The sequence below is a fragment of the Colias eurytheme genome, chromosome 15, assembly GCF_061535395.1.
Source record: "Colias eurytheme isolate Ceu_HAF_F1 chromosome 15, ilColEury1 Martin Lab GWU primary, whole genome shotgun sequence".
Classification (NCBI taxonomy): Eukaryota; Metazoa; Arthropoda; class Insecta; order Lepidoptera; family Pieridae; genus Colias; species Colias eurytheme.
The window spans coordinates 90,958-117,270 of record NC_142994.1 but is presented as its reverse complement, the minus strand read 5'-3'; the positions used below and the strand labels follow the sequence as shown (position 1 = coordinate 117,270).

The 26,313-nt window shown below is 38.1% G+C and overlaps 3 protein-coding genes across 7 annotated transcripts in view; 2 read left to right on the top strand and 1 right to left on the bottom strand.

Annotated features, from left to right (window-relative positions):
• Positions 1–6,164: 6,164 nt before the first annotated feature.
• Mob2 (MOB kinase activator 2) overlaps positions 6,165–26,313 on the bottom strand; it is a 53,728-nt gene continuing 33,579 nt past the window's right edge. For 3 of the 5 annotated variants that reach the window (XM_090110423.1, XM_090110424.1, XM_090110420.1), the window contains 4 exons: positions 12,128–12,285; positions 10,660–10,881; positions 6,607–6,803; positions 6,165–6,362 (listed from right to left, as the gene is read on the bottom strand). In XM_090110423.1, coding sequence (XP_089966549.1) covers positions 6,180–6,362; positions 6,607–6,803; positions 10,660–10,881; positions 12,128–12,285 — 760 coding nt within the window. In that variant the 3' untranslated portion in view covers positions 6,165–6,179. The other 2 variants (XM_090110422.1, XM_090110421.1) reach the window with 2 other exon arrangements.
• LOC149902078 (uncharacterized) lies at positions 14,638–17,099 on the top strand. Its single transcript, XM_090110199.1, has 3 exons — positions 14,638–15,657; positions 16,580–16,975; positions 17,083–17,099. Exons 1-3 carry the CDS (start codon positions 15,090–15,092, stop codon positions 17,097–17,099), a joined length of 981 nt encoding a protein of 326 aa, XP_089966325.1. The 5' UTR covers positions 14,638–15,089.
• LOC149902077 (uncharacterized) lies at positions 16,628–20,760 on the top strand. Its single transcript, XM_090109844.1, has 4 exons — positions 16,628–18,150; positions 19,128–19,770; positions 19,955–20,151; positions 20,646–20,760. The coding sequence occupies exons 1-4, from the start codon at positions 17,174–17,176 to the stop codon at positions 20,758–20,760; spliced, it is 1,932 nt and encodes a 643-aa protein (XP_089965970.1). The 5' UTR covers positions 16,628–17,173.

Sequence of the window (26,313 nt, the reverse complement as noted above, 5' to 3'; positions counted from 1 at the left end):
TGAACATATACGCATTGAAGTAGCAAGAGACGGTGTTTTTAATGATATTGTAGATTTTGGCATAGAACCTGAACATGCTGTGTTGCTACGCGCAAGGATTCGATCCAGGCACGCACGTGCAAGATTGTATTATAATTTCTAACTATTACTGTTCATGTTTATCTGGTATGCGAACTGTGGGTTGCTGTGCCCATGTGATGGTAATTTCCAGCTGCGAATCTAGACAATATTATTGTAGATGATGGTTGAGATATATAATGTTAATTTTTAATCATGTGTTTTAATTTGACACGAATAAAACTATTGTGTAGCATTCTTGCGTTTTATTTCTTCCGGGCCTTTGAACAAAGTCTATTTCAGCGAGAACCTAACATGGGACAGCAAGCGGTATGACACGACATAATTATTTAGATTAGTTCAAAATGTCCAATGGACAGAATGATATTTACGAGATTTTTCGCATAAAAAGGTAAAAAAATATGACTTTTCACTCAGTCATAACTTTTTACCGACAGCATATTTTTGATTGCGGTCTGGTTATAATGACTCAGTATTTAGTAGACTATTTTATTACATAGGTCTCGTTAGGGGTGGACATTTGGACCAAGCTCCATACATTTTTGGTCATTCTCCTTTTACGATAATGAATGAATGAAGGTAATGAATATATGTAAATATAATAATAGATGAATATAATGGTAATGATGGTAACTAAGTACTTATTTTTTTGCACCGTGCGAAACAAGACATTTCAAAGAATAAAAAATCCACGAACTACAAAATAGTTAAAAATAGTAACAATATACAAAATAGTTAATAATAGTAATAGTTAATAAAACTACAAAATAGTAATTTATATTGTGTAGAACAAGTTTTCTCATAACACCATTGTATTACCACTTTTCTTGCGAATAAATTAATTTCATTTCAATATTTCGATATTTGAGGTTTTGTGAGAAAAGTGTAGTTAACATGAACCCAATTAAAATGATAGTCGATCAGTTCGCTAGATCTTACTCATACATGAGCAAAAGTCGTCAAATGTTTTTTGCTCTAAAAGTAAAAAAAAATTGAAATTTTTCGTTTTGCTCCCGTTTGAAGCCAAGTGTTCGGCGGATGCGCCCGCCAGTAAATGGTAACCAAGACGGTTTAAAGCCTAAAGCCTAAGCGATTTTATGGTATATTATTTAACCGTAATATAATTTAAGTAAAGAAAAAAATCAATTCATTTAATTCTGGTATTTGGTCCCTTATACAAGTGACTGCGAGCGACGTCCTCGTGTAGGTAATGTGTGGGAGATAACGGATTTGTCCGTATGGCTCGGAACTCGGCTCGTGGTGCGGGTAGTCAATGCAGATTGCAGATATAGAATGTTTCAATTGGACAGATACATTATTGTTGTGTATTTTTAGATATTTATATGTAGGGTCAACCGGGGCAAATGCAACTAAAAAATAACAAGTTTCAAGTTTGATAGGTTGCAGTTATCTCCTTTTATATTTGGTCATTTATTTGACCCATTTATTGTTTTTTGTATTTATTCAAGATTATTTTAAACCAATCAAGCAATACAGTAATCTTATAAATAACTGGTAGTGAGAATATTTCCTAAAATTGGTAGAAAAAGTTACATTAACCCCTAGTCGGGGGTAAATGCAACTAACTGCCATAGCTCTTCTTCTATTTCATATAAAACAACCATAGAAATCTAAATAACAAGACACATAGAAGTGCTTTATTGTCATAATTCGTATGAAAACCGCTGTCGCCAAAATCAACACATTCAAACCGAAAGCTAAACAGTACACACAAGTAAACTATGCCTTTTATTGGACAGCTCGATTTTAGTGAAAACTAACTTAACTATTAAATTAAGCTTTTGAATATGTATCCTAACGCACGAATTTACGGTTTATTTTAGAATAACATCCCTAAGTATATGAGACTTTTTGCTCCAATACGAACAAACGTGATAATAAGAATGGTAGACTGTGTCATTCATTGTTATTTCGATTACTATGGTGATACTCGTAATACTTGTAAATATTCTATAATTTTAAGGAAAAACGGCATTATTTCTAAAAAAAAATATTTTCCGATGAAATATTATTCCTTTATAAGTATAATTACAACTTGTGGAAGAATTTCCGCAATGGGAATTGCTGAAACACACCATGTATACACTCATACGTCTCCAGAGCAACTGAACAGTGACGAATGCAACTGGTGATGTGCAAATCACCTGAGTGGCGACAAGGTCACGCACGCTTACGACTTCTAGTGTCTTGTTATTTAGATTTCTATGAAAACAACGAATATAGAATATATTTATGAGATTTCATGTTATTCATAGGATTTTGAACTGTATTACCGCGTAGCAAGGACTAGTTTTCAGAAAAAAACTTATTTTTCTGATTGTGGGGCAAATGCAACTATTTGTTAGAGAATTAGTGTGGGGAATGCAAAAAACTTATTCATCGATATTTTTTTATTATTCTGCGTGTGATTTGTATCGTACTATTGTGTATTAGATACGTAAATATATTATTATTAGTCTGTGGTATTAGGGAACTATTGCTACAATAACGTTGCGATCGTAGATGGCGCCGCATTATTTAGAGGAAAAACTCATGTACTTTGATTTACCACTTTAAATCGCAACAAAAAAAAATACAGTGCCCCTACCTACTAAGTCAATTTTAGTTTTTGGTCAGAAAAAATAATATTCTTTGTGTTAAATATTGTTAAAAACGTAAACCAAACAAAATACGTTTATTAGTTAATCAACCGTTTACTAAAAATTACTTGAACAATCACGGAACTATCCTACCTATCGTTATTAGTTATATTCTTTAACCACGCTTTTTTATCTAATTTGAATTTTACTTATGAACCCGTCTCTGGGTACATAATATCGAAGAAATAATCGATGGTTCTTCTTTAATTAATCATAAAGAAAGTATATTTTGACCACCAAGAAGGACATAATAAATTAAAAATATCGACACTGTCACATCACTAGTGTTTTTAGTTTCATACAAAAATATAAGGGGCTATTGCAACTAACCTCACAGTTGCAATAACCCCACAGTGAAATTTTCATGAGGCAATTGTAACTGCATCAATAACATAAAATAGAGTCAACTAACGCATTAAAAATATAAATGAAATATGCTTAACGGCTTGTGATAATCGTGTCCAATCAAAAACACCTGCAAAAAATCACTCCTAAACAATTTTTTTGTCTGTAAAACTCGACACCTGTTTTTACGCACACCAACTTCAAAATAGCGGTTTGACAAAATGGCCTATCAATCAAATAGTTTTCATCGTAGTGGCACCATCTATTACTTGTAAGATTTATAATCTGTGCCTCCAGTGAATAAGGGAATAACTCAAAAACAGCACTTTTCAGGAGAGACAAAAAACTATATATCAATACTAAATCTTTATTAATTCAAAATTTTAAGCTTGTATGGGTAAGATATGATGTTAGACTATAGTTTTACATATGAACACATATTGTAACAACCCCATAAATATACTTTTTTCGTGTTTTTTTGTAGTTGTTGCCTTATGAACGAGTACTTCATGGAATAACTCAATGTATTCACATAATTTTTTTTTTACTCTTTGCAATATAACGACTTATGCCCTTATGCACTATGTTCATAATCGCACAACACGACTTATATTATTGCCAGTTTTGGTTTTATAGAAATGATGTGACTTATTATGCTTGAAATTTGTGTACTTTATGACTCAATTGAGGCATTTTAGTGGAAAAACTATGCACGTAGCTTGAAAAACGAATGAAATCAACGGGTTTTTTTATCGTTATTAGATAATAAAAACAAAACAACATTTAGGTATTTATGCATTTAACCCTAGAAGTCCAATCTACGTAAATTTGACGTATGAACTCTTCTATATTATTTACCATCGAATCGCTGCAAAATCCAGAACCAACTTATTAGCCGTCGAGACCTAGCAGTACATAGTTGGCTCATCCCGGTAAATTCCGCCATTTGGTTGTAAAGAGGATGTTGTGCGTCATTTTGACGTATAATTGGGCTTTTCGTAACTTTTAAGATTGTTTCAAATTTTTATTTTGTGATTTATTTGAATAATTTTTTACAAAGTCACGTTTCACATGATATCTATAGTATTATACTATAGATTGAGTATAAAATGGGATCCAGACAACTTTTATACTAGGACGAAAGCCTTCAATTTTAGTAAATGACGATTATTGTCCTCCGCTGGATTTGGACTTCAAGAAGATTGGGATTGGGTGGCTGAAGATGTTGTCCGGAGTAAAACCGAATATGTTATGGGGTTTTGTTATAACCCATGTATAATGAAAGTCGTAGATTGTAAAATAAACCTTTAATCGATCTTTCAATAATACAGTACTATGTTGTTAATGCTATACAATGTTTCACCAGTCACCACAATGAGTCTAGTCTGTACAGGTTAGCAGGAGACAATCATTGAGTATTGGTATTAAATACGTATCAACTGCGTATTGCGTTTTGCGTATTAACTATTGTCCTAGTGAAAATTAATCGTCGAATCAATTTAAAATTCGATCAAGTGCCTTCCGTTTCGGAACGCCACAGATAATAAAATATAGGTAATAAAAGTGGCAACGCCACAATGTCATGGTGGTATACATTGAGGATACAAGCACTATAAAGAGATAAGAGAAGCCCGAAAACCATATTCCTGTATGTTCAGTTAATACAGGAAAAGTTATAGTTGGTCAGTGGCGATATTTTACGGCATGATATAGAATTTTAACAATTTCTATATCATATAATATCAAAATAATGTAGATAAATAAAGAAAATACAATGAGCCGCAAAGATTTTATGAAAAAATTAAGCACAGATTTGAACGTAAGAGTAAAAACGAGTTATTTTTTAAAAACTTACCCAATTATAAGAAGAAAATATAAGTTTAACATTTTTGTTGGCTTTTTTTAGATGATTCAATTATCGTTCTGTATTTATATAAACAAAGAGTATAATATCATTAAATGCACTTAATGTGTTAACTGTATTTTTAATATCTATTGCAAAAAATAGTTAATTTCCATAGAAATATATTAGTATCCCAAGTTAACTGATAAATACCTTTTTAAAAAAATATAAAGATTTGTTGTTGCAGATTTATTGAAAAAACGATTTAAAAATAATAAGGAATAGTGTGTGTTGTTTCCGTGCAGTATTCAAATAGACCAATAGCAACACGGCATTAATGCCAAACTGTCTCATGTCGTCACTTGAACCAATGACACTAAAAGAGTTGTTCCTTTATGCTCATGTTAGAAAAATGACACAAATGCGTTTATACTAAAATAGTGTTAGGACTGATGGAACAAAATGAATTAAGTCTTTATTCAAAAAGTATAACTACACATACGTCTTTGTGTTCGTGGGTACTTTTGACTCGAGACGAATAGTTCCTTTGCGATTGCCTAAAATGATGGATAAGGTAACTTATACCGTTAATCACACCCTACTTATACCGTTTGGGTCATTCGAAAAAATGGGTTAGGACGCAGCTAGAGATATGACCTTTTGATATGTTGTGTATTTTGACGAGCTGAATCCAATGGTGCAATAAAAACCAAAGGGAATAACTCGTCTTACTCCCTTATTCACTGGAGGCACAGTATTAGTCGTTGAGGTATTGAATCATCGGTGGCGATATATTACAACAACTCTAATAAATTAGTTATGATACCTAGTTGCCATAGCCCCATAGTTGCATTTGCCCCGGTTGACCCTATATAGGATCTAGGGTGAGTTTTGAAAAAAAAAAACAATATAAAACTTCGATAAAGCTTTCAGTTTATTAGTTAAACAAATATCACTTTTATTTACAACCAAAGCAATCACAAATTTATAAACTAATAATCACCTAAAACTACTTAACAGATTGAAATATTTACAATAGAGTAACAATTCTTCAAGTTACGGAACGTACACGCGTCAACTACTCGGTCGAGTCACGGAAGGCATCTCGCAATCGTGAAGCGCCCCGACGGCGGGCCGGTGGCGGGTATGCGGCAGGCCGGGGGCCGGCGGCGGGCCGGGGGCGGCCGGGAGCGGGGCGGCGGCGGGCGCGGGCGGCGCTAGCGGGCGGGCGGCTCGGGCGGCTCGCGCGGCGGTCACGCGGACGCCAGCGGCTGCGTCACCACGGGCGAGCGCCGCCGCGGGGACGCCTCCTCGCCGCTGTCGCCCGCCGCCCCCGCGCCCGCCGCCCCCGCACCGCCCGCCCCCGCCCCCGCCCCCGCACCCCCCGCGCTCGTCGGCTCCGTCAGCCGCAGCGCCACCTCCAGGTCGCGGAGAACCTGTAAACATAACAAGTATGCGTAAGAAAAACAATTCCATATAATTATTATATACACCGCGTGATGCCGTAAATTTAAAAATAAATTTAATAAACAGAGTTTTGATTGCTATCGTAGGAAATGTCATCGCTTTAGTACTTCAGAAGCGCCACCACGTGGAACAGCAGCCGCACCACGCGCCGCACCACCGCCTCGAACTGCGCCGTACTTTAGAGTGGAGCAAGTGGTTTCTGTAGAGGCGTACCTCGGTCTCCTTGGCGTCGAGCAGCGCGAAGCGGCGGTCGAGCGCCGTGAGGTGCGCGAAGGTGAGGTGCAGGTGCGCGTGCAGCCGCAGCAGCGCCAGCTCGCGGAAGTGCGCCGCGTACAGGTGCGCCACCACGTGGAACAGCAGCCGCACCACGCGCCGCACCACCGCCTCGAACTGCGCCGGGAACTCGTTCGCTGTGATTCAACGATTGATTGTCTGTTCTCTCCGACGACCAGATGTCACGTCGGAGAAAACAGACAGATATTTTTTACGTTCTAAATTCATAACATTAATTTTAGGTCCGGAATTCGGAAATCGGTACGCACGTCAGACGGATTTTGATTGAAAAATTTATATCCGAAAGTATATGGGGAACAGGGAAAATTTATGCTTATCTGTGCAATCTGAATTCACATCACATGAGTAAATAAATAGCACGCATGATTTGTACCAACCCAATAAAAATGTACAGTAGAATCCGTTTATTATGACTCCGCCTATATTACCCAACCGGTTATTATGGCGTAATTGCACTACGAAGTTTGGTTTTCATATAAAATTCTTTATAAAAAATCGGATATATTGACTTCCCTTATAGTGACATGCCGCTTATTATGACCCATTTTTAATAAATTATGTCTGGTTATAATGACCGGCATGATTCTTTACACAGAAATATGGGAAGATTATGTTGTCATTGATAGCGATCTCCTCACATCCGAAGAACCCACCGATGAAAATATCGTAGTAATATATAAACATTAGTGCTAAGGAACAACTGGAAAGTGATGGGGAAGAGGAAGTCGAGGAATCACCATTACCTACCGCAGAAGAGGCATTAAAAGCTGCAGAATTATTATCACGATTTGTTCACAGCAATATTGAAAATGATAATTTGACCAAAGCTATGTCTTCTATACACAATAGTATTAGACTATAGATCAAGAGCCCACGACGGCCAGACATTCCTTTCTTTAATAAAGTTGAAAGTTTCTCTTTATATGTCTCCGATACAGATAAGAACGACTAGCGATTATCAAGTCTGGGTTGTGGTTACTTTGGCAGGAAACAGGTAGTAAGGGTGTATAAAATTGTACCTAACTTTCATTATAGTTTAAAAGCTAAATTTTATATATGTTACTTGGGGACCTATAAAAAGATGTTACCTTAAGAGCCAGACAGTTTTCATGGTTCTTACATCTAGCCAGACACATTTAAAAAATAACTAACATATCATCAAATTCACTTATCTACCTAAAAGCGTAACAAATATGAAATAACCCACTAAAGCATTCGTTTAATATAATTATTAAAAAAATAAAAGTATAATAAATAAGTAATAATGTTATTACTCATCTTTTACGGGGACTTATGTTGATGGAATTTCACGTATCTCGATGGCACAATAAAAAAGTCATCGGGATACGTGAAATTCCATCATCATAAGTCCTCGTAAAAGATAAGGAATAACTTTATTACTTATACAGGGTGTAATCGTTAAGTGTGCACAGGCGATTATTCCGTAACTATTACAGATATCAAAAAACTTTAAACTGATATCGAAAGTACTTAACCTAATGAGTAAAATGGCCATAATAATTTTGCACGCCTCATAAGCGAAGCGTTGAGGTGGGTACTACTTTCACTTCGCGCAAAACATCTGATTTTTCAAACTTAAAATGTCTTTATGTATCATACATTGCACTTGTAAGATAATACATACACACACATATTAAGAAAAAACATTATTTTTAACGTTCATGATATTTTTGATGTCATTTTTGTTATTTAAACTAGTTAAAAAACAGTTTAAAAAAGTTCTGTCTTGGACGTCCGTGTGTCTGTATGTGCGGATCCTTTTTCTTGTTAACACGATAGCGACCGAAATACTTTACTAATCGAGTCTTTTTTTTTCTCTTACGCTTGAGTATGCTCAGGAATAGAACCCTTTCATTTTTCAGGGTCTGATTAGATGTGGTTTAATTGTTATTAAATAAACAAAAATAATAATTAATAAATATTTATTAAAAAAAAATTATGAGGCGTGCACTTTTGGATTTTCCAAATTATTTTAAAAATAATACAAGAAATATCTAAAAAATTAACTTTAAACCCTCCCATACATTTAGTATGAGATATGAATATCCCATGTACATGGGTTGATCCAAAAGTAATGATAATCAATATTAAACAAGGTCATTACAGTTAAAATAATTATGTATTTCTCTAGATAGTCTTCTAACTAGATAATATACAACGATATTTTTTTTCCTTAACTTAGAAAAAAAAAACTTTGACTTCATCTACAAAAACCCCTCAAAATCGGCCATCACTTCGCTGTCGTCTTAAAATTTCTTGTATCGACGGTGTTTCTTGTGCCGAGGTAAGAGATAGAATTAACTAGGAGCTAGATCTTACAAACAGGGTGGGTGTTCAAGCATTTTCAATGCCGATTTTTGATTGGCAGCCATCGCAACTGACGCTTTGTGATCTGGTGCGTTGTCTTGGTAAACCAACATTCCGCCAACCCGCAATCTTTTAATTTGGTCTGTGTAGTAAGAGCCCTGTGTAGTAGTGGCTACCTTCTTAAAATATTCCACATTTCTTCAGCGTCCCAAAAAACTACGGCTTTAATCTATCCCACTAATTTTCACTTTGAAAATCTTCACCGTCACTTTGGAAGCTCGCATCCAGGCCATTGATTGTTTCTTGGTTTCAGCATAAATATGGTGAGCCCAGGTAACGCCCATGGTCACAAATCGTGACAAAAAATTATCCTGATCTCATTAAAAATTTAGAAATTCACCCTATAAATGTCGAATCGTTGTTTCTTCTTTTCGTCGGGAAACATTTTGGCTCGCACTGTTCACATTAAAATTAATGTTAATACTTGGAAACGTGGCCTGTAGATATAATTTTTTTGTGATAACTTAGTGATTACATGAGCAAGCATAAAACATTTATTTTATATTTTTATGTGCACAGGAAATACCCAATTATCATTACTTTTGGATCAACCTATACATTTAATATGAAAGATTTTAGCTTTTTTTGTTTTTTTGGTTTGCTGCTTTAATTACTTCGCAAATTTGGAGGGAAGTTCATTTAGAAACTGTAAATAGACCTCCTCATTGTATTGCACAATAAGGACGTCACTTCGAAAATCTACTATGAATACAAAATGTATGGGAAATAAATTGTATGGGAGCGTTTAATGTAACATTTTTGGTTATTTCTCGTTTTATTTTTAAAAATTTATTATGGCCATTTTACTCATTAGGTTAAGTACTTTCGATATCAGTTTAAAGTTTTTTGATATCTGCAATAGTTACGGAATAATCGCTTGTGCACACTTAACGATTACACCCTGTATATTATACTTTTATTATTTTAATAAAATAATAAAATAATAGTTAACTTATGTTTTTAGTGGGTTATTTCATATTTGTTACGCTTTTAGGTAGTTATGTGAATTTGATGATATGTTAGTTATTTTTTAAATGTGTCTGGCTAGATGTAAGAACCATGAAAACTGTCTGGCTCTTAAGGTAACATCTTTTTATAGGTCCCCAAGTAACATATATAAAATTTAGCTTTTAAACTATAATGAAAGTTATAACAGAGAAACTTTCAACTTTATTAAAGAAAGGAATGTCTGGCCGTCGTGGGATCTTGATCTACTATTTTTACAATAAAATGAAAAAACAAAAGCAGACAAAAATTACAGTGTATGTACTTACAGTAATAAAATACATGTATGTGTTATTAATTATTATGATAATCTGCTGATTACGTGCAAATTTGCGCGGTTGTGTGAAGCTTTGTCTCTGTACTATTTATTTACTCGTGTTCAGATTCTGAACTCAGACTTTTTATTTATTATAGGCCATGTGCGGCCGGTCTTAGCAATGTAGACGAGGATAACGTTAGTCTAGCTCGATAGATACGGTTCTATCTACTTGAGCTTATGCTCAAGTTTTTATAGCGTCCGCGTCGTAAAGGTAATGATCGCACCGCTCTTCGAGCGTTACGAAAGGGCCTCTCGCTTACCGTACTTAGTAGGAAAAATAGTCTCGTCGTTGATGGTCTTCTGCGTGTAGGTCATGACATAGTCGACGTACTGCGGCGCCGCGACGCGCGACTTCTTGCCGCGCTCGTCGTACCACGCGTACGAGCGGCCGCCCGGGCCCGCCATGTCGCCGCAGCTGGCCGCCGTGCAGAACTCCGACACGGTGCCGTACAGCAGGTTCACGTGCTCGAACAGCGCCAGCGCTGTAACACGCACACAAGGGGTCACAGGGAGCGAAACGAAGCGTTCGAGTCGACTTTCGGAAGGTTGCGAAAACTCCATTTTAAGTTAAAATGAATTATAAATGCACGGAGTGTCACAAGTTATCTATCGAGGTCACAAGGGCGCGCGCGGTGGCCCCACTGCCGCGGCCGCAAGCTGCACGCTTCCCACGTTTGTCATAGTATACTATTAACGTTACTTCGCTTTTTGTTATCTACAAACCACTGCTGTGTACTGTTCAGATTTTATTTAATTGATGTACACTTATTCTCAAACGTTAAATATTATTAACGTTACGAATACGTGTATTTATCTACGTGCTCAAAATGCTTGTGTATGAACTATCTTTGTATAACGACTTTAAAGTGTGCTAGCTTGGTCCGAGGACAACACAGTTTGGAAATAATAATTCATTTCATTGTGTACCTTTATTTAATTTTCAGCACATTGGACCATGTCCAAGTAGTGGACCAGGTGATTGAGAAATTCTCAGAATTTAGTAAGCCCTTGTAGCTTTTGCACAATTACTGAAAAACTAGATCCAGACTTCCCAGAGAAGAATCGAAAGAAGCTGCCAAGGCATCAAACTTAAAGATAGAACATCGATTCAAAAAAAAACAAAAGTATGTGATGCCTTAGGTTTTTCACTGAAGGGAAAATGGAAGTGGGCGGGTCACTTGGCTCGCTACAAAGACGATAGATGGACCCTAAGGTCATTGAAATGGTCGGAGCCAAGAGGCACCAGGACAAGGGGTCGACCAAGGGCCAGGTGGGCTGAGGAAATAGTAGCAGTTGCTAGCGGAAATTGGCTGAACTCAGCCCAAGACTGGGGCAAGTGGCACTCTTTGGGGGAGGCTTAAAAGCCTGCGGGTAAACCCGTACGGGGTCCACATAGAATAATTAGTACTAAACTTAACACTAGTATCTCAATTTTTTCTAATAGTGTAGTCAAACTGTAATTAGCTTTATTTATTTATTTTATTTTTCACTGTTCAATAGTTTTATTGAATCCTTTTTTCACTTAATCACTTAATGATGAATCACTTAATCAAACTTAAGTATTTTAAATTACTTACTCTGTGATAACCTATTTATATTATTAGCATTATTCTTATGTCTGCATGTTTTATACGAAATCCATTAAAGTAATTTAGAGTATTTGAATTGCCAAACAAATATGTAGATAAGTATAATATAATGTTGTACTATAATTGTTAGCGTACGTACTGTGCGAGGCGAGCCACTCGTTGTAGTCGAGGCCGTGCGGCAGCTCCACCAACTGGCGCATGTCGAGCTCGGGCAGCTTGCGCTCCAGCAGCGCCTCCTGCAGGTACAGCTTGGGGTCGCCGCCGCCCTCGCCCTCGCGCTCCTTGCGGCGGGCCTTCCTGCAACGTGCGAGTGCTCGTTAGTCGCTTGCCGCATTCATCTCGACCGCTAACAGACGCGTCGATCGTATCCAAACAACCCGTCTACTAATTATTCATATAGGGCGTATTGCTTCTACAGCTCAGAAGATACATACGATATCCTACTAATTACTAATAAATTATGTGGAAAACCATAATCTAACAATTTTTCTTTCTAAGTGCACAGTGCATCAACACTAATTTCCGTATTATTTATTTCACTCATCACAAAAATACAAATCAATTCCTCATAGAAAGTCATCATCGTCAAGCCCACATATTAAGATCCCACTGCAGGATCCTTTGAGGGCTCGGGCCGTAATTCACAGCGTTGAACATGTGTGAACTAGCTGACGTCACATATCAACATCGGACATTCGGACCGATTGGAACAGTGATGATTTCGGAGTGAAGCCTGACGAGGACAGGACCCCCACCTCTGGCTTGCCTTAACCGGCTGGCCAGAGTGGAGTCGCGAGAGCTTTTAGCTCGAAGGGTGGATGCGAATCATAAGTGGCGAGTGGGCACGTGATGCTGGACCCTCAGGGAGCGCGTGATCGTCGTTTAAAATCCAGGGACGCCTCTCCACCCTTAGCTGCTCACAATATGTTGCCCCCTTGTCGCACTATTGCAGCGACTTATTTCGGGGGCCCATACAGTGAGAGGGCGAGTCACCACCTGCCAACATATTTTTACTTTCTTTTAGTAGAAATCAGGTGCCATAGTTTCCAATAGTTCCCAAATACCGGCCCATTTAACATCCCACTCCATAGCCCAGTTTATTTTGTTTTCCATATCTCGAAATAGTCCTACATCGGCCGCGGACTGCCTAGGACTGTATCTATATAGTGCAGTCATGGGCAGGCTGCGGCTGGTGTCCCACAACACAGTAAAGTTCTCTAAAGGGCCTCTGCGTGTTGGATCCGTGTCCCCACGTAAGCCTTCCAAAGGACCGGGTACCTTCCTTATGATGGTACCCGAGTATTATGGATGAGATACACATAATAATAATAATAACATTAATTATTTAAGTTACTTAAAATACATAACAATAACTATGTTAAAAACAACCGACTTCAAAAACGGAAAAGTAAAAAATAAAAAAGATTTGATAGGCACTTAGTATTTAGCCCGTGCACCGACTTCAAACCTATTTAATAAATAGCACATCTAAATAATATGTAGTTATTAATAATATCAAATCTTTTTTATTTTTTACTTTTCCGTTTTTGAAGTCGGTTGTTTTTAACGTAGTTATTTTTATTTAATACTTTTTAGTGTATTTTTCAACACGAATCAAACGAGCCCAAACTCGAAAAAATTGAGTCAATATATTACTGAGTTCCTATGGCCACCTTCCGATTCTATCATCAAATCAGCTCTATTTCATGATATAAATGTTTCATCGCTATCCAATTTACATACGTATACAAGATTTCAGCTCAATATGTTACCGGGAAGTGAATCAAATTTACTTGCTACATTTTAAATAAGTCATCAAGTACAGACAAAAATGCTCATAAAATAAAAACTACTGGGCCTATCCGAATAAAATTTTTATGGGACCAATTCGACACCATTCCGCATCGAATAAAGAATCACGTAAATCGGTTCAGAAACCTCGGAGTAATCGGTGATTATTTGAGCGACCTAAAATTTGATTGAGTGACAACATGATAAAATAAATAAATATTTTTCAGGACAATTTTTCACACACGGCACGATCTGATCCCATACTAAGCCTTCGCTTGTGTTGTGGAAACCAGATGGCTGATAAACATACATATATAATTTTAAATAAATACTTATATACATATTATATTTCTTCAGTGCCATGTTTTAAAAAACGTCTGAGGTTTTTGTTGCTCCAGTTGAACCGTTAATCACTTTACTGACACGTAGGTCTACTCTATATTCGTTTTACACTAATACGCTCACTAATAAAGAGATTTATAAAATTATAAATATTCCAAGGAACTTATGATACTCATATATATATCATAGTCCGGGATACATCGCCCATTTTTGCAAGTGATTACTATCAAGCTAATTTTTCGTGAGTAGCTTTATTTTGATGAGATGCCCAATAATTTCATGTACAAAACTCTCGATTGTGGTAGCTACCAGAGGTAACAAGGATAAAATATATTGATTTGATGGTTCTCAAATATTTATTACGCAATTTGTAGACGATCCGACGGTACATTTGAGTTCGCCAAGTAAAAAGTGTGATGATAAAGAGGGTAACTCTAAGCTGCGGCCACTTCGCGATGCTCGTCTTAGTGCGCTTACGACTATCAACGTCGCGAAGCCCAAGGTGCGAGCAGGGAAGAAGATGTTACCGCTCGCATCTCCGTCCCCACCGAGCGGCACTGACGGCGAGATCGCCCCTACTACGTGTTCTACGCAAGTCACGCAGAACTCGCAAGACAAGTTCGTGGACGCGGATGGTTCGAACGACCGGAACGGAGACGGGGCTAACATGGAATGGGTCGACGTGAGGCGGCGTCGAGTTAGACGCGAGGCCAAAAATGTAGCTCGTGGTACGGCCGCGCCCGGTTCGACGTCATTGGAAGCGTCTGAACGTAAAAGTTATTTACATGTCTATTATTTAAAAAAAGGAACTACAGTCGAACAAATTCTAAAACATTTGTTATTTATTTGCCCAAATGATGAATGTTTGGTAGAACAGTTGAATTCGCGTGGTGACTATGCATCATTTAAGTTGACAGTTCCCACAAAAAATTTGGATACTTATATGTCGCCTATGCATTGGGCGGAGGATGTACACATTAAGCCTTGGCGTAGTGGATTTCGCAACCGAAAAACGACACAAAACCCCTAAATTAAAAAGTATTTGTACGTTAAAATCGCATTTTGTGAATGGGTGTGGATTTGGAAAATCCCAAATTAAGAAACAGTGTAGAAGTAAACCTTTCGAAATATTATACCAAAATGTAAGGGGCCTCCGAACGAAATTACAAGATTTCTACATTAGCGTATCTTCGATTTTGGTGGATTTATTCGCTATAACAGAAACTGGCTGCAGCGAGTCAATATCAGACGCGGAATTAGTTCCTCCCGGTTACAGTATCATACGTTGCGATCGCATGGACGGCCGCAAGCAAGGCGGAGCGTGTCTTGTGGCCGCACCGCGCTTCGAGCTGCGGAGTGTACCCGTGCCGTGTGACATAAACATCGCCGCTCGCGCATTCGAACTTGTTTGTGCTACAGTGTACTTGAAGAAAAGATATTTATTCACGGTTTGCGTAGTTTACATTCCGCCGAATAGTAATGAGTGCGAATATATGTTGTTATTTAAAACTATCGAAGGGTATTATAATAAATACAGTGATTTTTAGTGTATTTTTCAACACGAATCAAACGAGCCCAAACTCGAAAAAATTGAGTCAATATATTACTGAGTTCCTATGGCCACCTTCCGATTCTATCATCAAATCAGCTCTATTTCATGATATAAATGTTTCATCGCTATCCAATTTACATACGTATACAAGATTTCAGCTCAATATGTTACCGGGAAGTGAATCAAATTTACTTGCTACATTTTAAATAAGTCATCAAGTACAGACAAAAATGCTCATAAAATAAAAACTACTGGGCCTATCCGAATAAAATTTTTATGGGACCAATTCGACACCATTCCGCATCGAATAAAGAATCACGTAAATCGGTTCAGAAACCTCGGAGTAATCGGTGATTATTTGAGCGACCTAAAATTTGATTGAGTGACAACATGATAAAATAAATAAATATTTTTCAGGACAATTTTTCACACACGGCACGATCTGATCCCATACTAAGCCTTCGCTTGTGTTGTGGAAACCAGATGGCTGATAAACATACATATATAATTTTAAATAAATACTTATATACATATTATATTTCTTCAGTGCCATGTTTTAAAAAACGTCTGAGGTTTTTGTTGCTCCAGTTGAACCGTTAATCACTTTACTGACACGTAGGTCTACTCTATATTCGTTTTACACTAATACGCTCACTAATAAAGAGATTTATAAAATTATAAATATTCCAAGGAACTTATGATACTCATATATATATCATAGTCCGGGATACATCGCCCATTTTTGCAAGTGATTACTATCAAGCTAATTTTTCGTGAGTAGCTTTATTTTGATGAGATGCCCAATAATTTCATGTACAAAACTCTCGATTGTGGTAGCTACCAGAGGTAACAAGGATAAAATATATTGATTTGATGGTTCTCAAATATTTATTACGCAATTTGTAGACGATCCGACGGTACATTTGAGTTCGCCAAGTAAAAAGTGTGATGATAAAGAGGGTAACTCTAAGCTGCGGCCACTTCGCGATGCTCGTCTTCGTGCGCTTACGACTATCAACGTCGCGAAGCCCAAGGTGCGAGCAGGGAAGAAGATGTTACCGCTCGCATCTCCGTCCCCACCGAGCGGCACTGACGGCGAGATCGCCCCTACTACGTGTTCTACGCAAGTCACGCAGAACTCGCAAGACAAGTTCGTGGACGCGGATGGTTCGAACGACCGGAACGGAGACGGGGCTAACATGGAATGGGTCGACGTGAGGCGGCGTCGAGTTAGACGCGAGGCCAAAAATGTAGCTCGTGGTACGGCCGCGCCCGGTTCGACGTCATTGGAAGCGTCTGAACGTAAAAGTTATTTACATGTCTATTATTTAAAAAAAGGAACTACAGTCGAACAAATTCTAAAACATTTGTTATTTATTTGCCCAAATGATGAATGTTTGGTAGAACAGTTGAATTCGCGTGGTGACTATGCATCATTTAAGTTGACAGTTCCCACAAAAAATTTGGATACTTATATGTCGCCTATGCATTGGGCGGAGGATGTACACATTAAGCCTTGGCGTAGTGGATTTCGCAACCGAAAAACGACACAAAACCCCTAAATTAAAAAGTATTTGTACGTTAAAATCGCATTTTGTGAATGGGTGTGGATTTGGAAAATCCCAAATTAAGAAACAGTGTAGAAGTAAACCTTTCGAAATATTATACCAAAATGTAAGGGGCCTCCGAACGAAATTACAAGATTTCTACATTAGCGTATCTTCGATTTTGGTGGATTTATTCGCTATAACAGAAACTGGCTGCAGCGAGTCAATATCAGACGCGGAATTAGTTCCTCCCGGTTACAGTATCATACGTTGCGATCGCATGGACGGCCGCAAGCAAGGCGGAGCGTGTCTTGTGGCCGCACCGCGCTTCGAGCTGCGGAGTGTACCCGTGCCGTGTGACATAAACATCGCCGCTCGCGCATTCGAACTTGTTTGTGCTACAGTGTACTTGAAGAAAAGATATTTATTCACGGTTTGCGTAGTTTACATTCCGCCGAATAGTAATGAGTGCGAATATATGTTGTTATTTAAAACTATCGAAGGGTATTATAATAAATACAGTGATTTATTAGTGATCGGAGATTTCAACTTGTATTCATGTTCATTAAATATATTAAATTATTACGAGTACTTTTTTAGTTATTGTGGATTCACCCAGTGCAACAAAGTAAGTAATATCAACAACCGACAGTTAGATTTAGTGTTGAGTTCATTGAGTGAAGGAAGTTTGGTTAGTGTATGTGAAGCGTCCGAACCGCTGGTGCCGGTGGACGCGTACCACCCGCCGCTGCTGGTGTCGGCGTGGCCGCGCGGCCCGCCCGCTGCCGCTCCTAACTCAGACACAGATGTGAGTACGAATACTTCCTTAGAGTGGAATTTTAATAAAGCCGATTTTGTTTTACTTTATTCTAAAATAGCACAAGTAGACTGGACGGATTTTTATAATTTAGGATTAGATATGAGCTTGAAGTATGTATTTCTATAATGTTTTTAATTCAATTTTCGATTCCTGTGTGCCATTAAAGAAGAAAAATAAAGTATGTTCGAGATACATTTATCCTGAGTGGTACACAAAAGAAATAATTCGAGACATTAAAATTAAAGCAGCGCATCATAAACGTTTTAAGGCTAGTAAATCGCAAAAAGATTATGAAATATTCAGTAGGTATAGATCTAAGTGTGCGTCCACACTGAATGCGCGGTGGCGGCGGCCTAGGCGGGCGCGACGAGCGGGCGCTCGCGGTGGCCACACCGACGCGCGAGCTCAAGTAGCGGTTCGACGTTTTTCGGGTGTTGCAAACTTTGGACGATTTGCTATTTTTACTGGACAGTCCGATTTTGAGATGAGATCATTATAGAAGTTGTACACGAAATAAATAAAACAGAGGAATAACGGGTGAATCTTATATGAAGAATTGAGATTATACCCTACAAAATTACTGTGGTGTATATAAGTGTTTTAGATTGAATCGCACTTATAAATAAAGAAGTTTCACTTCAATAATTAAGTATTTACCGCTATTTTACGAAAAACAATAAAGGATATAATATAAGAAGTCGAGCGACAAGACCGAACTGGTTTGATACCCCCGCCGTCCGCGCTCCGGGTCGCTCGCTGACTAGGCCCGTAGTGTGGCCAGAACGCGCGGATAGGAGAGTTTGAAAACTACGCGCGCTGGCTCGCTCATTACCGTCGCACTAGGCTTCCGCCATAGTCATTTCAATGTGGACGCAAAGGCGCGTTTCATACGTTTGATATTTCGCGCCCGCCGTCGCAACCGCGCTAGGCTCGCAGTGTGGACCTGCACTAAGGTAAAATGTGCGATTGAAATGGCGTTAAACAGTTATCGTCGGCGAGTTGAAGCGAATTTAATAGAAGATCCCAAATCTTTTTGGAAGTTTATTAACAATAGTCGGGTAATTAAAAAATCTAAACATCTGGTTAGCGACGATGGCGAGGTGATGACTGCACAGCAAAGCGTGGATGCATTTTCTGAATATTTTAGGTCGGTTTATATTCAGCAAAAACCAAAGTTAGATGTAAACTTAGCGATAACGCAAGCAAATTGTTTAAACGGAGCAGTAAGAGTGCACATCGGGGAATTACAGCTTTGTGAAGTGCTGAAGGCGCTTAGTCAACTTAAGCCAAAGACATCTTCAGGTCCAGACCAGATACCGCCATATATATTGAAGGATTGCCGCATGGTGTTGGCAAAGCCCCTTCTCCATATATACAACTTATGCCTTAAAACAGCTGTTTTCCCAAACTGTTGGAAGATAAGTCGCGTAGTTCCAGTGCCCAAAGGGGGACGTGGTAACAGAGTGGATGAGTATAGGCCTGTTGCAATATTGCCCTCATCAGCGAAGGTGTTTGAGTCTGCGGTGCAAAAAAGCATATTGATACAGATACGATCGCACTTGTCAGACGCTCAACATGGCTTTAGATCCGAACGTAACACTGCTAGCAATCTACTAAGCTATATGGCGGATATTATACCCGTAGTCGACGGTGGCGGACAAGTCGATGCGGCCTACTTTGATTTCAAAAAAGCATTCGACCTGGTCAACAATGATGTGCTGATAAAAAAAGTTAGCAGAATTTGGATTCACTCCGCATCTGTTAAACTTTATGGCTAATTATATGACGGATAGGCAGCAATACGTAAATTATGCTGGACATACATCAAAACCGTATTTTACAAGATCTGGTGTAGTTCAGGGCAGCAATTTGGGCCCCTTGGAGTTTATTTTGATGATAAATGATCTTCCAAAGGTAGTTCATTATGCGAAGTGCTTGCTTTTCGCTGATGATCTTAAACTATCATTGCCAATAAAAGATATAAGTGATTGTGAGAAACTTCAGAGCGATATTGATAGAGTTGTAGACTGGAGTAAAAATAATTTATTGCAGTTCAACACCTCAAAATGCATGATTATAACTCTCTCTAAAAGTACTCAAAACCAAACAAGGTATAACTACCACGTAGATGGGGCACAGATGTCGAGGGTAACTGAAGTTAAAGATCTTGGCATTAATCTCAGTACTGACTTGAGTTATAGTAAGCACATAACTAATATTTGTAAGAAAGCTTTTAAAAACTTAGGGTTTATATTGCGGATGTCTCGAAATTTTTCGAATATTAGAGCTATTGTTAACTTATACAATACTCTAGTAAGAAGCCAGTTGGAATATAACTCCGTTATTTGGGGCCCGCATGAAATTAAATATAATCTCATGCTAGAGCGCATACAAAATAAATTCACTCGTTACCTTTACATGAGATTATACGGGGTTTATCCTTTCTATCCGCTTATGTATCCGACTTTATTCGTTTTGGGCATGGTGGGATATAACGAGCTGAGGGTTAGAAGGGACCTGGCGTTAATCTCGTACCTGTTCAGGATTTTTAGAGGTAGGATACATAATGCGGATATTTTGGGTAAAATGTATTTGTATGTACCAGATGGATACGCGGGGCGCCGCGGCCGGCGCCGGCCGCCGCTGCTGCTGGTGCCGTCCGCTCGCACCAACTTGCTAGGTCAGGCACCTATGACGCGTGCACTTCGTTCACTCAATGAAATAGCAATCAAAACGGATATATTTTGTTGCACTTGGGATGAATTCACGCGAGTAGCTTTATTTGTAATATGCTATAAAAAGTAATGTTAGTTTGTATGTAGTTATGTTATATATTTCTTATTTCGATGTAACCATGATGTAACCAATCAAATGTAAAACCACTATCGTATTGGGAAACTGTAATGTTAGTGTGTGTTTTCAATAAATAAATAAATAAATAAATAAATAAATAAATAAATCACTACGTAATTACGTTGAACTTTTCATTTACATACCGAGGTGTACCTGTAGATTTTATCATAATAGAGCATGGCTATACTTCGTTCAAGAATTTCAATGATTTTCACATAATACCAAAACTATACGCATTTATAATGTACTAGGTATGTATGTAAAGTCATATAAAATTTATTAATTTAATTCTTACGCCTAGGCGCTAGGTAACTGTTTCAGTGCTGTTACGTTGCCCAATCACAACGCTCACAGACATGATACATTGAATACCAATTGGATTTCGAGAATTATTTTCAAAAGTTTAGACAAATGCAATATTAATGTTAGCTTACATCCGTCGATCATCACACACACGCATTGTTTCAAATCACGCATGTAGATTGTAGGTACCTAAGTTTTTTTTTTTCGCAAGCAGGGTTAACCTCATTTCATGGGTACCATCAGTGTGTCAAAGTTCTTCGTTATAAATACAAATGAATGAATGCAGCTTCACATGTCCCTATTAATCATGTTACGAGAATATTTTCGTACGAATAGCACGCGACAGATACAATCTACATTGCATAATATTTATTTTAGCTTAGATAAAATTAATCAATAAGAGTGCATGTACTAACGTTATATAGAGTTTATTCAGTAGTGTCGAAAGCCAGGTAAACAGTATCTTCAAGTAGCTATCCATTGCTGGAACTGATTCGGCACTGCGCATGAGTCGCGGCCTTCGTCACGAAGAAGGAACTAATCTCTCGCCTCTAACGTCACCAAAGGTCAAGCTCTCGGTAACGACGTCACACACTTCTAGTGTTCGATAGTGTCTAATAATGCGCGTAAATTTGTAAACTGGCCGGCGGTCACACTTCCACATCATTATATTAGCAGAACATTAAAAAAATGCAAACAATAACAAATCACATTACCACCATTAAAATTTAATTTTTGTCCTAAGCGGGCTTTTCAATTGTACGGAGAAGAGACGAAAACAACCGTTAATAACGAAAAGGACACGACCTCAAAATGTGACTATAAAACTAAAGGTAGAACAGAAAACCACACATTACGGCAATAAACACTTAAAAAGCACTCGATAACCTCGGGCCGCGTCTCACCTGAAAGGCACGGCCGAGTATAGATAGGAGGGCAGCGAGAACAGCACGCCGAGCACCACCGCGTGACACATTGCGCCGGCGACTGAGCGCGAGTCGGCACTCGTGGTCGTGACTCGGCGAGTAGCGACTAGCGAGCGCGCCCCCCTCCCGCTGCGCCCCGCGCCGCCACTCTTCCCTCGCTCATCGCCCACGTGACACTAATCTATTGTACCAACAGTGACACTACCTTGTCAGAACATGGAACGATCGACGAGGGTACAGGTGACGAGTGGTGACTGAGCAAATTGCGTAACGTCATAACAAGTCTGTCGGGTATTTGTCCGTTGCCGGCTGTTGTAATTATTCTGATCCAGAGAAGTTTGCATAGTAGAATTAGGCTAATGTGAATCGGGGAAGAGCTGAAAGTGTCACCGGCGAGCGTTAACCCCGCGCGGCCGTCTGCGGGCGCCCTGCCAACGCACACACCACCTAGTCACACATATCTATCACCTATGACATCCTATATAATTATTTCCTCAATAAGCATTCAACCATCACAAACATTAAGCAGTTATTCGAAATTAAATTAAAATTAATCGAAAATACTCAATACTCATACGGCATACCAACCTAATACACCTAAAAATTGTGATGAAATACACCGTGAAATGACTATGACATTTTTTATTAATACCGTTTTTGCCCGCGGTTTACTCGCGTTCTAATAGTAAATCTAAACCATTCTAGTAGTAGTAATAGTAATAATCTATTGCATTTGAGAGAGCGAAATGTTCATCTGCAGCCATGAGGCGGCCACGAGCAACTCAATCACGTCGGCCCGCCTGCTCGCTTTCCACACGGAACTCATTGCTTACATTTTGGGTTAAGCGCGTCGCCTGCGTTCCACCAGGCTCATTCATTCATTCATCAGACAGACAGGCGAGCTACTTTATTTCATAAAATCACAAGAAAGCTATAAGTAGGCTCAAGAATATAACCACTTTTAAAGAAAACTTCTTCAAAAAAACAATAATACGTCCTTTCATCACAGAATTATTCTCACCGAGTTCTCATTACATTACTATGGCCATGGCCGCGGCGTCCCCACGCTTTTTCTAACCGACAATGATTAACGTGATCACTGATTAAACGTAACATCCAATTTTAACATCCAATATTCCCACGGAAAAAATTCAATAGGGTTTATGTCCGGAGACCGTGGAGGCCAGGCTAAAGGGCAAAATGCTCTGAAAGATGGATTGGTCGTTGCAGCCTGCGCATGCGCCGGTGATGCCTGCTTTAAAGCCTGGCCTCCATGGTCCCTCGACCTAAACCCCATTGATTTGTTTTAATGGGGATACTAAAAAGACCTCGGCCACTTGAGAGAATGCCACAATTTGGACGAAATAACCCGGAAATTCATAGTTGCAGAAGAAACCATTAAAAATGATAAAAGAGCATTCAGATTTCAGACATTAAAAAGACAACTTTTTACGGTGATGTCGCACTTGCATTGAGCAACTGCGGGGCTATTTTAAAAAAATTACCTATTTATTGGTATTTAATCTAATTAACACCTATTTATTGGTTTTAATGATCATCATGTTAATAAAAATTTTCCACTTACCATATTTAGATTTCAATTTATCGATTGAAGCCTTCAGAATAATAAAATGAAATTTTTAGGGTCCTGATCGATAGAGCAAGTTTTTAAAAGCCAAATGGAAAACCTTTTTTAATGTGATTTTATTTTTTTATGGGCCCTTGAAGTTATGAACATACTGGGTAATTTTATCTTTCTTGGCATTTAATTCTTTTTTTTATTCCATTCGAAGATCTAACGATAGTAAATGTTACCATACTGAATTGGCCTATCTTTCAGCTTAGCACACAAAAAAAATCAAGCATCTAGCGCAATAATTCACGTCACCATAAATAAAAATCTCATCATACTCGGCGATAGATGAAAAATTGAAAAAAATGTAATAACTCCGAAAATACAAAAAATTGCATAACACACATGGGGGTGATTCGGATAGCCCTCTTGGTCCTCTACCTCCCAGCTTTCGTTCATCACTACTTTTTGGGACACCCTGTATATAACGGATGAATCTGCAGAAACCGAATAATAATAATTTTAGAGAAATTCACGTCTCAATTGTAATATTATACATTATTATGAAACGTTGTGGTCGACGATGCGGCTGACGGCGGAACACACTGGCAGAAGTGAATCAGAGCGGCTCGGAGCCGGCGCGCGGCGGATCCGCGCCCCGAGTGCCCCAGCCGTGCTACTGCTCCGACACACAATCTCTCCGCTTTGTTTTGTGATCCACAATTGTTTCATGCATTCATTGCTTTTATGTACCAAACCAGCTGATATAAATCTAAGGCTAGACAGTGATTTCTATTGAAGGATATGTTAATTTATACTCACGTGCTTAACCTGTCTTCTTTTAGAAAAAATAGGCGCTTTCTTAATAAACCATTTTTTTACAAGGAACTATTAGGTTTATGCCCATTTATTTTTAGTTCAATTAAATTAAAAAATATGTCATATTCGCTACTCAGTTATTTCAACATTAGAACTGAAAAAAAGTTTAAAATCACGCATACGTCGGTAATAACTTTTCTTGTTTCTAGTCATTGTGTAATTCTTATACTTTTGACACTTGTGGAATGGTTTCAAAATGTCTTTTGTTTTAATATTTTTTTCTTTTTCTCAGGAACTTGTATAGCTGTAATCAAGCTGAAGTTTATAAAGAATACAAAGCTGTGAAAAAATCAAACTTATAAACCAATGCAATCAAAAGATTATCAAGGGAATCAAAAGTTAATAGGCCACTAATTTTAATCTTAAATTAGGTAAGAATCTCGGAATTCGACATACCCAGCTGTAAGACAATTTGACGCCCTAAAAGTTGTCTTAAAATCTACATATTATGGTAGGGTGTACGCAACTATTAAATTTCAAAGGTCATAAAAACCGTTTTGCGCTTGTTAAAAAACCCATTTGAAATGAGCCTATGGGTTTTTGCTAATTAGTATTGGTATTGATTATCAATAAACAAGGTGTCCCGTAAGTAGTGGTCCAACGAGTTGTGTGGAGTAGAAAAACTTATTATGTAACAAAAATAGGTACTAAAATTTATTGTCCTAGACTATAAAGTTTTTAAAGTGAAACTTTTATTACATCGTCTCAAACTTTTTGGTCTGTGTAGCGCATGTCGCGTGTATCGCGGCTGCCGAGTAGGTATACCTACTCGGCAGCCGACCGTCACGCGACATGCGCTACACAAAGCAGTGTTCGGAACCGTTCGAACAGTTTCACTTTTACCGTGGTTTCATAAAACCACACAACATTTTTTTTATTTATGCTTTATTTTTAAAATTTGATAAAAAATATCATCCACATAAGCTAAATATGAACATTTACCATTTCCGTTTTTTATATTATTGTTCAAGGTAGTTAAGAATACATAAGTCTTCCTAATTAAAATGATACTTAAGAATAATGATATGTTAGACGTAACTTTTGATTTAATCTTCTTCTTCTCTTAATTAATGGCTCCACCCAATAAAAAGGGACTTCGCCAGTTGATTTAATATTTTTGTGGATGAATAGTTGTCACTATTTCCTGTCAAAACATGTTTAGCTGTCGAAAACTATAAATTGCCGCTTTCCTTTGAATCGTGGCGCATTAGTACGAATCGTGCCTAGGGGCTCGGACGTTGTTTATACGACGTTCGACCCAACTACCTTCCCTTTGCTAAGTCGTTGACTTGCTGCGATTTGTTATCAACTACCTACATCAATTAGGTAGCTGTGTAGAATCGCAGTACATTCTTATTACATTTAAACCAATATTTAACCCGGCCTAGCGTGTAATTTCTTACAAAAGCATAATTAACAACAAAATTTAAAAAAAGAATACATTTTAAAGTTTACGGACTGAAGTTTAAACAAAGCTGGCTGCTGGTGTAAAAAAACTAGGATAATAAATTTTACTATTTTTGTTAGATAATAATTAATAACTCTCTCTATCCCCATAACCTGTTGGTCCACTTCTTACGGGACACCCTGTATATACATACATGGTATATTCCCTGAACACACTCTTGGACGTCTTTGAACGTCACGAAATTTGGTAAAAAGGAACGTCTTACAGCCCAGATACAGGAAAAAATGTAAAAAGCATAAATTTAAAGATACAACATGAATAGGTTTGTTCG

Coding starts and splice junctions, on each gene's coding strand:
- LOC149902078 (XM_090110199.1), top strand. CDS start 15,090: ATGTACACATTAAGCCTTGGCGTAGTGGATTTCGCAACCGAAAAACGA. Junction 15,658..16,579: donor AGGGTATTATAATAAATACA/GTGATTTTTAGT, acceptor CGCAATTTGTAG/ACGATCCGACGGTACATTTG.
- LOC149902077 (XM_090109844.1), top strand. CDS start 17,174: ATGTACACATTAAGCCTTGGCGTAGTGGATTTCGCAACCGAAAAACGA. Junction 18,151..19,127: donor GGATTAGATATGAGCTTGAA/GTATGTATTTCT, acceptor ACATCTGGTTAG/CGACGATGGCGAGGTGATGA. Junction 20,152..20,645: donor AGTACTCAAAACCAAACAAG/GTATAACTACCA, acceptor TGTATGTACCAG/ATGGATACGCGGGGCGCCGC.